The sequence below is a fragment of the Bos taurus genome, chromosome 4, assembly GCF_002263795.3.
Source record: "Bos taurus isolate L1 Dominette 01449 registration number 42190680 breed Hereford chromosome 4, ARS-UCD2.0, whole genome shotgun sequence".
Classification (NCBI taxonomy): domain Eukaryota; kingdom Metazoa; phylum Chordata; class Mammalia; order Artiodactyla; family Bovidae; genus Bos; species Bos taurus.
This window is the reverse complement of record NC_037331.1, coordinates 28,807,699-28,828,717: the sequence shown is the minus strand read 5'-3', so window position 1 is coordinate 28,828,717 and position 21,019 is coordinate 28,807,699. Positions and strand designations below refer to the sequence as shown.

Here is a 21,019-nt window from a genome sequence, read left to right as displayed (position 1 = left end):
CGGGCGGAGCTATAGAGAAAGACTGACCAAAGAGGCTTTCTGATTGCCAGCTACAAGAGGCTCAAAAAGACGCTGATGGGCCATAACTCCTGCGTTGGAGGCAGTCCATGTCCCTGCACACTTGGCTCCACCAGGGTCCCTGCAAGCCAAGCAGCTGTTCTACCTTCACACTCAACTCTCACTGGGGCAGAGCTGCCACAGGCAAAAAAATTCTTGAGTCTATGCACTCAGGGTCGCTTCGGTTGTGTCCGACTCTTTGCGAACCTGTGGATTGTGGCCTGCCAGGCTTCTGTTTCAGAGAGGGGGTTCTCCAAGCAAGAATACTAAAGGGTATTGGCCAATACTCTTCTAGAGCATTATTTTTCCTGCTACCCTCGCTGTCAGCCCCTTTGAGTACCTGGTGCTGACAGAACCCCTGGGAACCAAACAGCTGCACCACCTCCGCACCTGGCCCTCACAGAGGCAAATCCAGGTCCTTCAGGGAAGCCTCAGGAGCTAAACACCAATGGACAACCCACATGCAGAGGTAGAAATAAAACCACAATTGAAACTCAGGGGCAGTGTGGCTAAGGAAGAATACCCAAAACCTTCAAAACAGCTGTTCAAGCTGCAGATTAAATCCACATGATCAACTAGGCAGACTTTGTGTCTATGCAATATATAAAAGGCCATTGAGAGCTCCCACAAAAGAAAATGCAATAGCTCTGATAGCTGTGGACCTTGAAGGCAAGACAGACAGGAGTAGGACCAGATTAAAATCTGAGCTGCCCCCACAGCAGGTCCAGAGATCAGCACAGTGTTGGAGGGCATCCTAGGGAGGTGAGGTGGACTGTGACTCCCAGCGAGGGAAAGGACTCTGACAGCAGAGACTCAAGAAAAACATTTACTATTCTTATTTTTTGAGTTGTTCTGTAGATTCTTCTCGATATTTTTTTCTTTTCTGTTCTTTTTTTCCTCCCCCCCCCCCCGTTGTAATTGTCGATTTTATTGGTACTAAGAAATCCAATTAAGCTTTTGAGCTTTTTTTTTTTAAGTCACATTTTTATTGTTATAAACCTCTGCCTGTACGTTGGGCTTTTGCAGCTGTGGAGGTTTCCTTTTTTATTTTCTCTTTTTTAAATTTTAATTTTTAAACCTATTATTTTTTTCTGCATTTATTCCTTTGTTTGCTTTTCCTACTGTTCTTTTCCTCTTGCAGTTAATCTTTAACATATATAAATCTTCTTTATCTACCTCTATTTAACTTTGCATATCTACTCTTGCCTTTCCTTCTCTCCTTTCCTCTCAACAGATTTGTTAGTTTTATTTTGATTGCTTTATTCCCCAGTTGGCACTTTGCTTTAGTTTTGTCTTCCAGTTTGTGCTTTAGTTTTGTTCTGGTAGATATAATTTTTGATTTCCTTTGTTCACTGGGTCAATCTATTTGTACTTTATTTTTGTTGGACTGTTTTGATTTTGCTTATGGGTGTATATTTATATGTGTATATTCAGTTACACTTTTTATTGTTGTTATAAACCTCTGCCTCTTTGTTGGGTTTTTGCAGTTCTGTGGAGTTTTACTTTTTTTTTTTTCTTTATTCTTTTTCTTCTCATTTTTTTTCTCTTTTTTATACTTTTAATTTTTAATTTTTTAAACCTATTATATTTTTCTAGATGTATCCCTTTATTTTCCTTTTCTACTGTTCTTTTCCCCTTGCAGTTAATCTATAATGTATACAAATCTACCTCTATTTAATTTTGCATATCTATTCTTTCTTTTCTTTCTTTCCTTTTCTCTCAACATATTTTTTAGCTTTGTTTTCATTTCTTTATTTCCCACTAAGCACTTTGCTTTAGTTTTATTTTCCAATCTGTGCTTTAGTTAGTTTTGTTCTTAACTGGTATATATAATTTTTTCTTTCCTTTGTTCTCTGCATCAATCTACTGTACTTTATTTTTGTTGGTCTCTTTTGACTTTGCTCATGGGTGTATATGTATATCCCATTATTTTAATTATTATTTGCCTGATTTTGTAACTGCCATTTATCTGGAGTTCATCATTGGTTTCTTGTTTTTGGATATTTGTTTTAATCTCACTTAATGCCATAACAAACCACTTGTGGAATGTTTGTTCCTGAGCAGATATCAAGCCCTGAGCCTTTGGAGTGGGAGCACTGACTCCAAGACCCTAGACTGCCAGAGAACTAACCCTGGGGAGTATCAAATAGTGAGAACTCACACAAAGGAAATCACTTGAATACAAGACCTAGCATCACCCAACCACCAGTAGCAGCCTGTGTATGACACTTCATCTGAATAACACACAAAACAAAAATACAAACCCAATCATCAACAGACAGGAGTACCACCTTGCTCAGCCTTGCCCATTAGAGGAAAAACAAACAAACAAACAAAATCTCAGCACAAATCTCGCCCTTTACAAAGCTTACACAAACCACTGGAGCAACCATAGGAGGGCAGAAACCAAAAGGAAGAAAGAATTCAACCTTCTTCAAGGAAATAATTCAATTTTCTTTGAAGCCTAGGAAAAGGAGACCTCAAACACAATAACTTAAAAAAATAAATAATGAAGGTTAAAAAATAAAATTAAATTAAAAAAAAGAAAAGGCAGACAAATACTGCACAAATGAAGGAACAAACTAGAAACACAGACATCTAAATAAATGAAGAGGAAATAGGGAAACTATCTGAAAAAGAATTCAGAATAATGATAGTAAAGATGATCAAACACCTTGAAAACAAAATGGAGAAAATGCAAGAATCAATTAACAAAGAATTAGAAGAATTAAAGAATAAACACACAGAGACAAACAGCACAATTACTGAAATGAAAAATACTCTAGCAGGAATCAATAACAGACTGTCTGAAGCAGAAGAACGAATCAGTGAGGTGGAAGATAAAATGGTGGAAATAACTTCTGAAGAACTAAATAAAGTAAAAAGAATGAAAAGAACTGAGGACCATCTCAGAGACCTCTGGGACAATATCAAACACACCAACATTCAAATTATAGGTGTCCAAGAAGAAGAAGAAGAGAAAAAGGGTATGAGAAAATTTTTAAGAGATTATAGTTAAAATGTCCACAACATGGAAAAGAAAATAGTCCATCGAGTCCAAGAGGCACAAAGAGTCCCATACAGGATAAACCCAAGGAGAAACATGCCAAGACACATACTAATCAAACTAACAAAGACTAAACACAAAGAAAGAATATGAAAAGCAGCAAGGGAAAAGCAACAAGTAACACATAAGGGAAACCCCATATGCTTAACAGCTGATCTTTCAGCAGAAACTCTGCAGGCTGGAAGGAAATGGCAGGATATATTTAAAGTATTGAAAGGGAAAAATCTACCTGGCAAGGAAAAATGTACTTGGCAAGACTCTCATTCAAATTTGATGGAGAAATAAAAAGTTTTTCAGGCAAGCAAAAGTTAAGAGAATTCAGTACCACCAAACCAACTTTACAGCAAATGTTAAAGGGACTTATATAGTCAAGAAATACAAGAAAAGAAAAAAGATTTACAGAATCAACCCTGAACAAGTAAGAAAATGGCAATAGGAATATATATATATATATATATATATATATATATATATATCAATAATTACTTTAAATGTAAATGGATTAAATGTTCCAGCCAAAAGACACAGGTTGGCTGAATGGATACAAAAAGAAGACCCATATATATGCCATCTGCAAGAAACCCACTTCAGACCTCAAGACACATATAGACTGAAAGTGAGAGGATGGAAAAATACATTCCATGCAAATAGGAAGCAAAAGAAAGCTGGAGTAGCAATCTTCATAGCAGACAAAATAGACCTTGAAGAAGATTACAAGAGAAAAGGAAGGACACTGTATAATGATCAAGGGATCAACCCAAGAGGAAGACATAACAATTGTAAATAACTATGCACCCAACATAGGAGCACCTCAATACATAAGAAAAGCACATAGACAGACATAAAAGGAGAAATTGACAGTAACACAATAATAGTAGGAGACCTTAACACCCCACTCACACCAATGGACGGATCATCAAAACAGAAAATTAATAAGGAAACGGAAGTCTTACATGATACATTGGATGAGGTGAATCTCATTGATATCTTCAGGACATTCTATCCAAGTACAGAAGAATACACCTTCTTTTCAAGTGCACCTGGAACATTCTCCAGGATAGACCACTTCTTGGGTCACAAATCAAACCCCAGGAAATTTAAGAAAATTGAAATCGTATCAAGCATCTTCTCAGACCATAATGCTATGGGACTAGATATCAATTACAAGAAAAAAAACTGTAAGAAACACAAACACATGGAGATTAAACAACACATTTCTAAATAATCCAACAGGTTACTGAAGAAATCAAAAGAGAAATCAAAAAATTTCTAGAAACAAATGACAATGAAAAAACAACAACTCAAAACCTATGGGATGTAGCAAAAGCACAGCTAAAGAGGGAAGTTTATAACAATACAATACTTCCTCAAGGATAAAGAAAAACATCAAATAGATAACCTAATTTTAAACCTGAAACAACTGGAAAAGAAGAACAGAAAGAAAAAAAAATTAATAGAAGGAAAGGAATCATAAAGATCCAAGGAGAAATAAATGAAAAAGAAATGAAAGAAACAAAAATAAAGATTAATAAAACTAAAAGCTGGTTATTTGAGAAGATAAACAAAATTGACAAAACTTTAGCCAGACTCATCAAGAAAAAAAGAGAGAAGAATCAAATCAACAACATTAGAAATGAAAAAACAGAGGTTACAAAAAACAATGCAGAAATGCAAAGGCTTATAAGAGACCATTATGAACAACTACATGGCAATAAAATAGATAAACTGTAAGAAATGGACAGATTCTTAGAAAAGTTCAATCTTCCAAGACTGAACCAGGAAGAAATAGAAATTATGAACAACCCTATTACAAGCACTGAAATTGAAGCTGTGATCAAAAATCTCCCCAAAACAAAAGCCCAGGATCAGATGGCTTCACAGGAGAGTTCTGCCAAACATTTAGAGAAGAGCTAATGCCTATCCTTCTAAAACTCTTTCAAAAAATTGCAGAGGAAGGGACGCTTCCAAGCCATCACCTTGATACCAAAACCAGACAAAAACAACACACAAAAAAGAAAACTACAGGCCAATATCATTGATGAACATAGATGCAAAAATCCTCAACAAAATTTTAGCAAACAGAATTCAGCAACACATCAAAAAGCTTGTATACCATGATCAAGTTGGGTTTATTCCAGGAATGCAAGGATTCTTCAATATATGCAAATCAATCAATGTGATACACCATATTAACAAGTTGGCAGATAAAAACCATATGATAATCTCAATAGATGCAGAAAAAGTCTTTGACAAAATTCAGCACCCATTTATGATGAAAACTCTTCAAAAACTGGGCATAGAAGGAACTTACCTCAACATTGTAAAGATCATATATGATAGTTCAGTTCAGTCACTCAGTCGTGTCTGACTCTTTGTGACCCTGTGAATTGCAGCATGCCAGGCCTCCCTGTCCATCACCAACTCCCGGAGTTCACTCAGACTCACGTCCATCGAGTCAGTGATGCCATCCAGCCATCTCATCCTCTGTCGTCCCCTTCTCCTCCTGCCCCCAATCCCTCCCAGCATCAGAGTCTTTTCCAATGAGTCAACTCTTCGCATGAGGTGGCCAAAGTACTGGAGTTTCAGTAAATATTATTCTCAATGGTGAAAACTGAAAGCATTCCCCTTAAGATCAGGAATAAGACAAGGGTGTCCACTTTTGCCACTATTATTCAACATAGTTCTGGAATTCCTAGCTACAGCGAACAGTGATGACAAATAAATAAAAGGAATCCATATCAGAAAAGAAGAAATAAAGCTCTTACTGTTTGCAAATGACATGATACTGTACACAGAAAACCCTAAAGATAGTATCAGAGAATTACTAGAGCTAATCAGTGAATTTGGCAAAGTTGCAGGATACAAAATCAATACACAGAAATCACTTGCAATTCTGTATACTAACAATGAATAATCAGAAAGAGAAATCAAGGAATTAATCCCATTCACCACTGCAACAAAAATAATTAAATATCTAGGAATAAACCTACCTAAGGAGACAAAAGAACTGAACACAGAAAAGTATAAGTCACTATTGAAAGAAATCAAAGATGATATAAACAGATGGAGAGATATTCCATGTCCCTGGGTAGAAAGAATCAATATTGTGAAAATGACTATGCTACCAAACACAATCTACAGATTCAATGCGATCCTTATCAAGTTACCATTGGCATTTTTCACAGAACTAGAACAAAAAATTTCACAATTCATATGGAAATACAAAAGACCCTGAATCGCCAAAGCAATCTTGAGAAAGAATGGAGCTGGAGGAATCAACCTTCCTGACTTCAGATTATACTACAAAGCTACAGTCATCAAGACAATATGGCACTGGCCAAAAACAGAAATATACACCAATGGACAAGATAGAAAGCCCAAAAATAAACCCATGCACCTATGGGTACCTTATTTTTGACAAAGGAGGCAAGAATATACAATGGGGCAAAGACAGCCTCTTCAATAAATGGTGCTGGGAAAACTGAACAGCTACATGTAAAAGAATGAAATTAGAACACTTCCTAACACCATACACAAAGATAAACTCAGAATGGATTAAAGACCTAAATGTAAAACCAAAAACTATAAAACTCTTAGAGGAAAACATAGGCAGAACAGTCGATGACATAAATCAAAGCAAGATCCTCTATGACCCACTTCTTAGAGTAATGGAAATAAAAACAAAAGCAAACAAGTGGGACATGATTTAACTTAAAACCTTTTGGACAGCAAATAAACTCTAAGCAAGGAGAAAAGACAACCCTGAGAATGGGAGAAAATAATAGAAAATGAAAAAACTGACAAAGGATTAATATCTAAAATATACAAGCAGCTCATACAACTCATACCAGAAAAACAAACAACCCAATCAAAAAGTGGGATAAAGACCCAAACAGGCATTGCTCCAAAGAAGACATCCAAATAGCTAACAAACACATGAAAGAAAAGATGCTCAACATCACTCATTGTTAGAGAAATGCAAATCAAAATTACAGTGAGATATCACTTCACTCCAGTCAGAATGGCCATGATCAAAAAGTCTACAAACAATAAATCAGGAGAAGGTATGGAGAAACGGGAACACTCTTGCACTGTTTGCGGAAATGTAAATTGATACAGCCGCTATGGAAGTATAGAGATTCCTTAAAAAACTATCAATAAAACCAGCATATGACCCAGCAATCCCACTCCTAGGCATTTAACCTGAGGAAAGAAAAATTGAAAAAGACACGTGTATCCTATTGTTCATTGCAGCATTATTTACAATAGCTAGAATATGGAAGCAACCTAGATGTCCATCGACAAATGAATGGCTAAAGAAGTAGTGGTCATATATACAATGGAATATTACTCAGCCATAAAATGGAATGCATCTGAATCAGTTTTAGTGAGGTGGATGAACCTAGAACCTATTATACAGAATGAAGTAAGTCAGAAAGAGAAATACCATATTCTAACGCATATATATGGAATCTAGAAAAATGGTACTGAAGAATTTATTTACAGGACAACAGTGGAGAAACAGACATAGAGAATAGACTTATGGACATGGGAAGTGGGAGGAGAGGATGAGATGTATGTAAAGAGTAACTTGGAAACTTATATTACCATATGCAAAATAGATAGCCAACTGGAATTTGCTATATGGCTCAGGAAACTCAAACAGGGACTCTGTGTCAACAAAGAGTGGTGGGATGGGGAGGGAGATGGAAGGGAGGTTCAAAAGGAAGAGGATATATGTATATCTATGGCTGATTCATGTTGAGGTTTCACAGAAAACAGCAAAATTCTATAAAGAAATTATCCTTCAATGAAAAATAAATAAATAAAAAAGTAGTGACAGTTAGAACTGGACATGAAACAACAGACTGGTTCCAAAATGGGAAAGAAGTATGTCAAGGCTGTATACTGTCACTCTGCTCATTTAACTTACATGCAGAGTACATCATGCAAAATGCTGGACTGGATGAATTGCAAGCTGGAATCAAGATTGTTGGGAAAAATATCAATAACCTCATATATGCAAATGACACCATCCTTATGTCAGAAAGTGAAGAGGAACTAAAGAGCCTCTTCATGATGGTGAAAGGAGACAGTAAAAAAGCTGGCTTAAAACTCAGTATTTAATAAACTAAGATCATGGCATCTTGTCCCATCACTTCATGGCAAATTAGATGGGAAACATGGAAACACTGACAGACTTTATTTTATTGGGCTCCAAAATCACTGCAGGTGGTAACTGCAGCCATGATAAAAGACGCTTGCTCCTTGGAAGAAAAGCTGTGACCAACCTAGACAGCATATTAAAAAGCAGAGACATTACTTTGCCAGCAAAGGCCCATCTAGTCAAAGCTATGGTTTTTCCAGTAGTCGTGTATGGATGTGAGAGTTGAACCATAAAGAAAGCTGAGTGCCGAAGAATTGATGCTTTTGAACTGTGGTGTTGGAGAAGACTCCTGAGTGTCCCTTGGGCAGCAAGGAGATCAAACTAGTCAATCCTGAAGGAAATCAATTCAGAATATACTTTGGAAGGACTGATGCTGAAGCTGAAGCTCCAATACTTTGGCTACCTGATGTGAAGAACTGACTCATTAGAAAAGACCCTGATGCTGGAAAAGATTGAAGGCATGAAGAAAAGGAAACGACAGAGGATGAGATGGTTGGATGGCAGCACTGACTCAACGAACATAAGTTTGAGCAAGCTGCGGGAGATGGTGATGGACAAGGAAGCCAGATGTGCTAAACTCCATGGGGTTGCAAAGAGTCAGACATAACTTAGCAACTGAACAACATTCTCCTCTTGCCTTCAATCTTAATATATTTAGGGATTGATTATTTATGCTTTTTGTGAGAAATACTTATTCAGATATTGTTTCAATTTTTTTTTGTAATGTCTTATTTTGCTGATTGATTTGTAGAAGTCTTCAATATATGTTGGAATCCAATCCTTTTTTCGTCTTCAGTCATATATAATGAAAATATCATCTCCCAGTTTTTGGCTTGTGTTTTTACTTTTTGTGAACAATGTCCTTTGCTATATAGGATATCTCATTCTTTTTTTTATGGTTTGCTTTGTGTTTGTGCTTTGCTTAAAAATTGTTTCTAAACAGCATCAAGATAAATCCTTAGACTCTACTTTTAAAATTTTGCTTTTCAGTCTTTAAATCTCTTAGAATAAATTTTTGCATATGATCAATGTAATTTTTTTTCAGCATGAACTATCAATTGTACCATCACTGTTTATTGAATTATCTATTTCCACACTGCTCTGCCTGCCTATCTCTATCATATATAAATATTACATTCTTGTTTGAGGGTGATACTACTTCTGGGGATATTGTGTGTCTTTAGTATATTTGTATTCCAATCCACATTGTCTTACTTAGCACTTATTTCTAATAAATTATGATATCTGGTATCACACATCACTTCTATCATGTCCTTCTGGATTGTCTTGAATAGTTCTTTGCTTTTCTTCATAATTTTCAAAACAGCCTAAGTTACAAACATGTATGTAATATGTGATTTTTCTTGAACTGCATTGAATTTATAGGAAGATTTGGAGAGAATATCTAGTTTAATGATTTTTTTAGTTTTTCAGTCATCAAACAAGAAATGCTTATTTAGTGGAGTTTCATTTCATTACTATTTTTTTGTTATCCTTGGGTTTTTCATTATTACTTTTTTTATAGTATAGTATCCCTAATGCATTTCTAGGTTTGTTTGTTGCTATTAATCTAGGATATGAGTGTTTTTCAATGGAGTATTAATATCTGTATCAGGATATCTAGTCAAGCATCCTACCAGAAGTAGAGGATCTATGTAGAGTATTTTTATATGTAGTTTTCTATTTAAATCTGTGGATTTCTTTGAGTCTGGTTTCTATGCCAACCTGTTTATATTATCTTATAAGAAATATACATACATATATATAATATATATATATGCCTATATATTGTTTACTTTGTAGGTGGAATAATGTTAACCAGTGAAAAAGCCCATTTTTGGTCAGGAGGAATTTCACGAAGTATGTCTGAAGGAAATCTGTTTGACATGGAAGCCCGAAAATCCTCAAGAAATTGTGATATTACAGGTACAGGAATTTATAATTATTGAAATTATTTTTACCCGTCATGACTAATTATTGGGGGACTACTTCTGAAAAGTGTTACAAACAATTAAGAGAATTGTAAAATCACAACTTTATCATTGAAATACACTATCATTAAAAAGATGAGAAAAATAAAATAGTCAAAATAAAATAAAACAGGTAATGATAAGTATTATAAGGAGACAAAGTTCTTTATTAAATGAGCAGTATATGCAGTAAATACAGTGAATTTTGAGGTTAAAGAGACATCTGTAGGTTGCAGTGGGCCAACAAATCCAGTATAAAAGAATTGAATAGATTCTCAGAGGAAATGTAGGTTTTAAGAGAGTTTGAAGGTCCTGGATTTGAAGAAAAGTGTAAAAATAAAAGAAATGCAGCAATTGTTTTTCAAAATGTATCTTAACATTTTTAATATATGACACTTAAAATTAATTTCAATCAATATATAGTTCTATATATAACAAACAAAAATGTCTGAAAGCTTACTTGAACTCATTTTTTCTATTTTAGCTTTCATTTTCTCTAAAGCAGCCACAATTTTACAAAGTCCAAAAGCGAAGTCGCTCAGTTGTGTCTGACTCTAGTGACCCCATGGACTGCAGCCTAGCAGGCTCCTCCGTCCATGGGATTTTCTAGGCAAAAGTACTGGAGTGGGGTGCCATTGCCTTCTCCGAACAGAATCATTATCAATATTTATTGAAAAAGTGATCAAATATAATTTGCTCTAAACAAAAATATTCCAGTATTTTTGAGATATATAGAAATTCATTATAGTTGATATATAAGTATTTGAATGTGTTGCTGATTCTTAAAATATCCACTTTCCAAAGTAACAGCGTATTTCCCTTTTGTGGTGGTAATAAGCCTGTTCTTTGCCATTTTAAACTTTAAAAAGCTCAGTGAATTCCTTCAAGTAGTAAATCTAATGGTGGTCTATTTTTTTCAGTGCTTATTTTCATGAAATGTTCACTTTTAGTTTATTTTTTTAACATTTTAGCTGTGTAGAGATATATTTGATATTTTTCACATATTGAATGTTATCAGGAAAGAAAATGTTAAATAAATAATCTAGATGTAATGAGACCAACCACTGTATATTTAGAAAAATCTGGATGATAGACTAAATTATTCTGTTTTTTCAGAGGTACTCATTTATGAAAATGATATATTAAACAAGGCATAAATGTATGTAGTCTGGGTCATTTTCACAAATATGTGTTAAATGATTATTATTGAAATTTCTAAATATTTTTGTTTATAAATCATAGTGTCTTAAGATAAAATAATGTTACATAGAGTCAAAATAACCTGGTCGAACAATTTCTCTTTCCTCTCAACATGAAAATTTGACTGAAATTAACATTGATTTTGTAGTACTTAGACTGGATATCAAAGACAAATAAAAATTCTTCAATTTTTAAGCTATAGTAAAAATTAATCTTGGTTGTATCTCAGAATGCCATTTCATCTTTGTTTTGCTTTATTTTGGTTTAAATAACACGAATGTCCAGATCCAGGTTTGCCTCTTGATTGGCCAGAGGATTTCACACTTCATGGCAGTAATGCTTCCAGTGCTACAAATCCATTCTGGAATGAACTGTCTGCATCAAACCCATTTTTGGATGATATAACTCAGCTAAGAAATAACCAGAAGAGAGATAATATTTCTATCTTGAAGGAAGATCCTCTTCTTTTTTTTAGAGAAATAGAAACTGGAAACTCTTTTGATTCCTCTGGTGATGAACTTGATGTGCATCGGTTGCTTAGGCAGTCTTCCTCAAGGAAATCTGGAAGATCTAAAAGTGTTTCAGAACTTTTGGACATTTTGGATAACACAGCACATGCCCATCAGAATATACATAACTTTGACCAGATCTTAGAACAAGACTTAGAATGGCTTCGAAATGATCGAGAGGCTTATAAAATGGCTTGGTTAAGTCACCGCCACCTTGCCCGTTCCTGTCTAGATTTGAGTACAATTAATCAGAGTCCTGGATGGGCCCAAACACAAGTTGCAGAGACTACAGTAGTTTGCAAATTAAACCACCAAGGAGGGTCAGTACAATTACCTGAATCAGATATCACTGTTCATGTGCCCCAAGGCCATGTAGCTGTGGGAGAATTCCAAGAAGTATCTCTAAGGGCTTTTCTAGATCCTCCACAAAAGCTTAACCATGACCTTTCATGCACCATAAGCCCACTGTTGGAAATCATGTTAGGCAACCTTAACACAATGGAAGCCATTTTGCTGGAGATGAAAATTGGGGCTGAAGTGAAAAGGGATCCTTTCAGCCAAGTCATGGCAGAAATAGTGTGTTTACACAGTCTGGATAAAGAAGGCCCCTTCAAAGCATTAAACAACTGCTACATTTATAAAGACACCATCCAGGTCAAGCTAGTAGACTTAAGTCAAGTGATGTATCTAGTGGTTGCCGCACAAACGAAAGGTACTCAATCACCAGTTGCCACCATTTGGGATTATATCCACAGAACAATTTCAGTTGGAATTTATGGACCCAAATATATCCACCCCAGTTTCACTGCTGTTTTCACAGTTTGTGGACATAGTTATATGCCAGGAAAGCTTACTATCTCTGATATTAAAAAAGGTGGGAAACCCAACACATCTCCAGTTGTGTTTCAGCTCTGGGGGAAGCATTCCTTCTTACTTGAAAAGCCACAAGATTTAAATATATCTGTCTTATCCTGTGATCCTGATTTTGAAGTAAAAGCAGAAAGAAAAAGGAAAGAAGTTAAGCAAAAGCACTTGCAATCAGGTCAAGCAGTTCATCAACAATTTTTCTTCTCTTTAGTTGACTCCAGAGAAATGCACTTGTTTGTTTTCTGTGTTCAGGTGGAGCCTCGCAGTGGTAGGCCAGTTACACAGTTCTTTATAACTTCACCTGATCCAGCTCCGAACCTAAAAAGTCTGTCAAATCTGCCAAGTGATTTGCAGAAGAAGAAGGAAATCAACTCTTCTCCCTTATTACCAACTGTGCATGTTAAATATCCTACATTTCAAGACAAAAAATTGAACTTTACCAGCTATGGAATAACCCAGAAGACAGTGATAAGACAAAATAAGATTGAATACTTACTTGAATATTTCAAAGGGGACACAGTAGCTCTTCTTGGAGAAGGTAAAGTAAAAGCCATTGGACAGTCCAAAGTGAAAGAATGGTATGTGGGAGTCCTGAGAGGTAAGATTGGACTTTTACATTGCAAAAACATCAGGGTGATTGCAAAGGAACAAGTAATGTCTATGTCAGATAATGTCTTCACAACCCGGAATCTTCTTGAACAAATTACCCTGCCTCTTAAAAAACTGACTTACATCTACTCAGTTGTCTTGACCTTGGTATCAGAAAAAGTGTATGACTGGAAAGTTTTAGCTTATGTCCTAGGCTATTCACATCTGGCACTAGAAGACTTTGATCAACTACAAGCAGACAAAGAATCAGAAAAAGTTGCTTATGTTGTAAAGAAGTTAAAGGAAGATTGCCATGCAGATAGAAATGCCAGGAAGTTTCTTTATGAACTTACTGTGGTGAGTATTGCTTGATCACAGGAATTTACTTACTGTAGAGAACTTTATTAACTTGGCAATACTTATAAGTAAACATATGAGAGTAGTTTCTCAAGTTAATTGAAGTCACTACAGAGCTTTGCGTACAAGATCATATAACTAGTTTCTTAGATTTGACATTCAATTGTGATTTTCCCAGAAACTAGGCCCCCAAGGATCATCCTTTAATGGAAGATTAAAGATTCTGTTTGTGCTAAAACATAACAATTAAGAGATCCTTTTTTTCTCTCTCAAATATTTAGATAGCTCTTAAAATATCAGAGGAGTTCCAATTACATGAAAGTAAATAAGACAAAACTGAAACAAAACTACTTAACTTGGGCATTGTTGTAGACTCACTTTTTAGTGTTTTTAAGACATATCACCGATGTCCTTAACTTTAGCAATTTAACATTTGTCTTATGTATGTGGTGCATCACAATCCAAAAGCGATATTGCTAATTCTCTTCTTAATCTTTATGTTTTAATAGTACTCTAAGAATCCTGTTTTTTTCAACATAGCATTCACCCCAGTGTAAGGCTCAGCAGAGAACTATAAAAAACATGAAGAACTGTTTTGCCTTGTATTTGGATATTCAGTAATTTATTAAAAAAAATCAAGAGCATATTTCTAAAAATGGCTAAAATGTGACTGTATAAATAATAATAATGATATATACCACTTTCCTAAGGATCTCTATATATTTGGCACTGTGCCCAGCACTGTATACATACTCTTTCATTTGGCCATTTTACCAACATACAGGATAAGTCTAGTTAGTATCTCCTTCTTCAAATAGAGGAAACAGAGTCTTGGGAGGTTGGGCAACTTGCCCAAGATCTGCCATTTGGTTAGTATCAAAGATGGGATTTGAAATCTTTTTGGTTCCAAAACATAAAACCACTATATTTCCCTGAAATAAAGTTTTTAACAATGTACATATATATATATATATAAAGATATTTAAGTATGTGTATTGGTGTGTAGTAAGTATCATTATAACTGCGAAACTGGTGGCCTATAAGAGATGAGTGGTTCATGTTAGGTGAGGCAGATTCATGTAGAGGAGTCAAGTTTTAATCAAAGTGCAAAATGGGAGAAAACATTTTTGGCAAGGGGTTTATTCTGTGATGTTAACAATAGCTAACATGATATAGGGTATACATACATACATATATATATATATACACACACACACTATATATGTATATAGTATATATATACTATATATATATGTGGGCTTATGGGCTTCCTGGGTAGCTCAAATGGTAAAGAATCTGCCCGCAGTGTGGGAGCTCTGGGTTCAATCCCGGAGTCAGGAAGATCCCCTGGACAAGGGAATGGCAACCCACTCCAGTATTCTTGCCTGGAAAATTCCATGGACAGAGGAGTCTGGTGGGCTATAGTTCATGGGGTTGCAAAAAGTCAAGTAATGACTGAGCGACTAACTAACACACACACAGATACTCTTCAATTGTTTTTATGATTCTACAGTGATACTGAGAAGGGTAAAATTTTAAAACCCAATATCCAATTAAATAGGTGGTTTTATGATGGTGTGATGCATCCTCACTTAATCCGGGGTATTTATAGCTCATGACCTCTCATAGCTTGTGTTCAGCATGGACCCATGAAAATTTGAACTGAAAATTGCTTTCTTGTTTCTCTTTGTGGCAGAAAAGGTTATATTGACCAAATGGTCTTAAAGTTTAAGCTGGGTTACACTTACTCCATGTTAGTGTATGATAGTTGAGTCACTTTGGTGACTGACTAGACAGTGCTGGTGGAGAGCTCGTTTAAGGGAGTAGGAGGCTTCAAAATTTCTGAAAGGAAAGAGCTAAGGCCTAGTTATCTAACCAGAAGATGATGAAGCATATGGTATAGATGCTACCTCTTGAAACTTTATTTGTATAGTGAAAAGTGAAAGTGAAAGTCATTCAGTTGCTTCCGACTCTTTGCAACCCCATGGACTATACAGTCAATGGAATTAGGAGTACCTTTTTCTTGGATTGTATACTTGGGATTCCAGCTTGGAGTAGCTGGAAATGAACTTATAAAGATTGTGGGTTACAATTTCCTTAATCATATCTAGACAGTAAGACTGTCTTTATGTATTTTGGAATTTGACACTCTAAGAACTTCAGCATCTAATTCAACTTTCATAATGATTTTAGGGCGTTAGATGGGGTAGTATTACTATCGTATCCATTTTAAAAGTCATTAAATAGAGACATTTTGTGATTTATCTAAATTCCTATTCTTTGTGGCGTTGGATTTTAAACTTAGGTTTTATAACTTTTAAGTGCAAATTTATTTTCCTTAAAACAAGGAACTGGGATAAGCTAAACCCACTCCACAGTTTACTAAAGGCACCCTCAGGGGCCTGCTGTCTCAGCACTGCTTCTCCCTGAGGTCACAACTCCTCTCCATAAATTTACAGATAAATATAGTCCATGTATAGAGATCATGGGTAGTTCTCCTAATGCATCCATAAGAATGAACATTCCTTGGACTTTAATAGTTGCTTCACTCAGTCATTCATTTTTACTTATTGTTTCATAATGAAACAATAAGTAAAAAGCTTTAAAGTGCCATTAAATGATGAGGGACTATTGAACATTTTTATTTGAACAGAAAAGAAAGATAGATAAATCTCATCTTGTACTTTAGAAATATATTCAAGACAAAAGAGAAACTCGTAGACTTGTTTGAAACATGCGTGGCGACTGACAAAGCTCAGTGCTTAATTAAGGAAGAAAAAAGAGTCTGAAGGTTTTCTCTTTTGCATCGTTGAAACCTAAGTGTTTTATATTTGATACCTTGTGATTTAAATTTAGCATTAACTACATTGATGGTACGGAGAAGGCAATGGCAACCCACTCCAGTACTCTTGCCTGGAAAATCCCAGGGACGGGGGAGCCTGGTGGGCTGCCGTCTGTGGGGTCGCACAGAGTCGGACATGACTTCAAGCGACTTAGCAGCAGCAGCACATTGATGATAAAGGAAGAGAGTTAATTTTTTAAGTTATTAATAGCAATAGCTTTGTTGAAGGTTGTCTAAGTTTCTCATTTTTATGCAACACATATAATTCTGGGGAGTTTTAAATCATATTTTGATTAAAAAATTAAGTAGTATTTACCGACAGCTGTGTGCTCACTCTAGAAATCCTATAGCCAGTCCTCTGGAAGGAAAGTAATTACTGTTTGTATAGTGAATAATCATGGGTTAATAAATTATTAACTGCTAAAACCTCAGGGTATCTTTGGAAGTGGCTAATTCAACTTCCCCCTTTGGTAATTAAGGATATTAAGAGACATATTAGTTGAGTGGTTTACTTAAGGCCCTATAATTAGTTACCAAGTTAGCCCTGAAACTCCCCTTAATTCTGATCTAGTTTGTATCCTCTGTACTTTGCTTGTTGGATTTGCTTAAAAGTAAATCAACTCTTTGAATTTTAGAAAACTCAAATATATGTGTGGTGAAAAAAAGGATGCCAGTTTCCAGAATATGTAATAACAAATTTAATTTCTAGATAAAAGTTCAAATTATTTGCTTTAAATTATGACATGTAGTTGTTGCTACAGGCTCTGCTGAAGATTGATTGCCAAGGATTAGTAGTGCATCTTGTCCAAGAGGCTGCTATTCTGACTTCAGCTGTCAAGCTTGGGAAAGGCTGGAGGGAACTAGCTGAAAAGTTAGTGCGACTCACAAAGCGACAAATGGAGGCATATGAAATTCCTCACCAAGGAAAATCTGGAGATTTGGCTGTAGAGGTAAGATTTCTGTTCATCTAGGTAGTAAAAAACTGCAGCAAAGTAAATCAAATGCAGTCAAGAGTCCACTGCATATACTAACTGATTGAGGGAGTGTCCTAAAGGATCCACTCACTGAAATCACTGAATCTACAACCATTGATGTTATCTGAAATATACTCATGTCACTCTTTAACGGTATTAAGAACCTTTAAGATATATTGATGTTTCTCCTACTGGATTGCATATGGCCTTTTATCAAATAAATTGACCAAATGAGATAGGCAGTTGTTATGAAGGGCTATAAGAACTTGAAGCAGAGAAAAGATAAACTTTGAAGGAAAGAGTTGGGACCCAGTCAGGACAAGGAAAAGGGACACAATAGTAAGTATTTATCAGCTTCAAAAATAGAATCAGTCATTGGTGGTAAATAATATTTGGTGACAAAAAAACATTTAAGAGAGTAAATGGTGTGAGGTCATTGGTAACAATAGCTAGAGATATCTGTGTGCGTTATCTATCTCCTTCACAATTTTGCATACAGTAACTATAGACATCAAATACAGAATGACAGATGTCAGCTTAAAATATAGTCACAAACTAAAAGTTGAGAGTTATGTTTTATTTGGAAATTTTGCAGAGTTAAGCCTGGGAGGCAGCATCTTGAGCATCCCTGAAAGAACTGCTCTGAGGAAGTGGGGGGAAGAGTCAGGTCATATAGAAGTTTGCAACAAAGGGCAGGTAGTCTGAACATCAAAAGTATTTGGTAAATTACAGAAAACCAGATATCTCAAGTTAAGGAATGTAGCACTTTTCTGTGTATGGGAAAATACAAGTCTGGGCTTACTGAAATCATTCCTTTAATATGCATCTCAGCCATCTGGGCCCAGCATCCTGCATTTTTCACATCCTGAATTCCTCCATGCTCACTGTAGGGAGTGACTGTGGCCCAATGGGCCAGAGAGCTCAGGTGCTCTTCCTGGGTACCCTTAGGACTCAGGAATTCACATTTGAAGGACTAGAATCACTGATGACTGTGATCCTTGTTTGCTGGTATGGCATGACATATTCCATTTCTCACAGCATGTAAAACAAAGCAAATACGTAAAATTCAAAATTTTTATTAATATTAAAACAAAGTATACTATTCAGTGTAAGTTATATAAATATTTTCTCTATTTACCACAAAGACATATGAGTCATTTTTTTATTGACTAAATCAAATCCCTTACGCTTATACAGTAGAAGTGATAGATTAAAGGAATTAGATCTGATAGAGTGCCTGAAGAACTATGGAAGAAGTTCGTAACACTGTACAGGAGGCTGAGATCAAAACCATCCCCAAGAAAAAGAAATGCAAAAAGGCAAAATGGTTGTCTAAGGAGCTGAGAAAAAAAGAGAAGCAAAAGGCAAGGAGAAAAGTAAATATCCATCTGAATGCACAGTTCCAAAGAATAGTAAGGAGAGACAAGAGAGCCTTCCTAAATGATCGATACGAGGAAATAGCGGAAAACAACAGAATGGGAAAGACTAGAAATTTGAAATACCAAGGGAACAAAACATTTAGAAATACAAAAAAAATTAGAAATACCAAGGGAACATTTCATGCAAAGATGGGCACAATAAAAGACAGAAACAGTATGAACCTAACAGAAGCAGAAAATATTAAGAGGTGGCAAGAATACACAGAAGAACTATACAAAAAAGATCTTAATGACTCAGATAACCATGATGGTGTAATAACTGACCTAGTGCCAGACCACCTGGAGTGCGAGGTCAAGTGGATCATAGGAAGCATCACTATGAACAAAGCTAGTGGAGGTGATGGAATTCCAGCTGAGCTATTTCAAATCCTAGAAAATAATGCTGTTAAATTGCTGCACTCAATATGCCAGCAAATTTGGAAAACTCACAAGTGGCCACAGAACTGGAAAAGGTCAGCTTTCATTCCAATCCCAAAGAAAGGCAATGCCAAAGAATGTTCAAACTACTGTACAATTCTACTCATCTCATATGCTGGCAAAGTAATGCTCAAAATTCTCCAATCTAGTCTTCAACAGTACATGAACCTAGAACTTCCAGATGTTCAAACTGGATTTAGAAAAGGCAGAGGAACCAGAGATCACATCCTTTGGATCACAGAAAAGGCAAGAGAATTCCAGAAAAACATCTACTTCTGCTTCATTGACTCCATTAAAGCCTTTGTGTGGGTCACAACAGACTGTGGAAAATTCTTAAAGAGATGGGAATACCAGACCACCTGACCTGCCTCCTGGGAAATCTGTATGCAAGTCAAGAAGCAACAGTTAGAACTGGACATGGAACAATGGACTGGTTCCAAATTGGGAAAGAAGTACATCAAGGCTGTATATTATCACCCTACTTATTTAACAGGGTGCAGAGTGCATCATGTAAAATGCCAGGCTGGATGAAGCACAAGCTGGAATCAAGATTGCTGGGAGAAATATCAAAAAAGCTCAGATATGCACATGAAACCACCCTTATGGCAGAAAGCCAAGAAGAACTAAAGAGCCTCTTGATGAAAGTGAAAGAGGAGAGTGAAAAAGCTACCTTAAAACTCAATATTCAAAAAACTAAGATCATGGCATCTGGTCCCATCACTTCATGGCAAATATATGGGGAAACAATGGAAACACTGACAGACTTTATTTTCTTGGATTCCAAAGTCACTTCAGATGGTGACTGCAGCCATGAAATTAAAGACACTTGCTCCTTGGAGAAAGGCTATGAGAAACCTAGACAGTGTATTAAAAAGCAGAGACATTACTTTGCTAACAAAGGTCCATCTAGTCAAAGCTATGGTTTTTCCAGTAATCATGTATGGATGTGAGGTTTGGACCATAGAGAAAGCTGAGCACTGAAGAATTGATGCTTTTGAACTGTGGTATTGGAGAAGACTCTTGAGAGTCCCCTGGACACAAGAAGATCAAACCAGTCAATCCTAAAGGAAATTAGTCCTGAATATTCATTGGAAGGACTGATGCTGAAGATAAAGCTCCAATACTTTGGCCACCTGATGCGAACTGACTTATTGGAAAAGACCTTGATGCTGAGCAAGATTGAAGGCAGGAAGAGAAGGGGACGATGGATGATGAATCCTTGGATGGCATTACCGCCTGGAAGGACATGAGTTTGAGAAGCTCTGGGAGTTGGTGATGGACAGGGAAGCCTGACATGCTCCAGTTTGTGGGGTCTCAAATGAGCGACTGAACTGAACTGAAATAAAAATATTCCAGTAATGAGTACATATAAAATGGCCTGTATCTCTGTTTCACATGAGTGCAAACATTTTCAAGATATTTCAGTTAAGGAAAAATTATCTCTCTAGTTAGATAATGACTTGATAGGAGGCAAAATCTATATTCTCTGCTTCCTTTTTGAGCATAGAACTGGGTATTAATTTCTTGAGAAAATTTTCTTACTTTGAAGTAACTATGTCACCTGT

The 21,019-nt window shown here is 35.9% G+C and overlaps 1 protein-coding gene across 5 annotated transcripts in view; it reads left to right on the top strand.

The window, feature by feature from the left end:
• MACC1 (MET transcriptional regulator MACC1) overlaps positions 1-21,019 on the top strand; it is a 101,669-nt gene that overhangs the window by 57,674 nt on the left and 22,976 nt on the right. For all 5 annotated transcript variants that reach the window (XR_009494195.1, XM_010804076.4, XM_010804075.4 and 2 more), the window contains 3 exons: positions 10,095-10,217; positions 11,747-13,782; positions 17,386-17,574. Coding sequence is in view for 4 of the 5 variants with exons in the window: in XM_010804076.4 (XP_010802378.1) it covers positions 10,103-10,217; positions 11,747-13,782; positions 17,386-17,574 (2,340 nt within the window). In the remaining variant the exon portion in view is untranslated. The remainder of the gene's footprint in view (positions 1-10,094; positions 10,218-11,746; positions 13,783-17,385; positions 17,575-21,019) is intronic.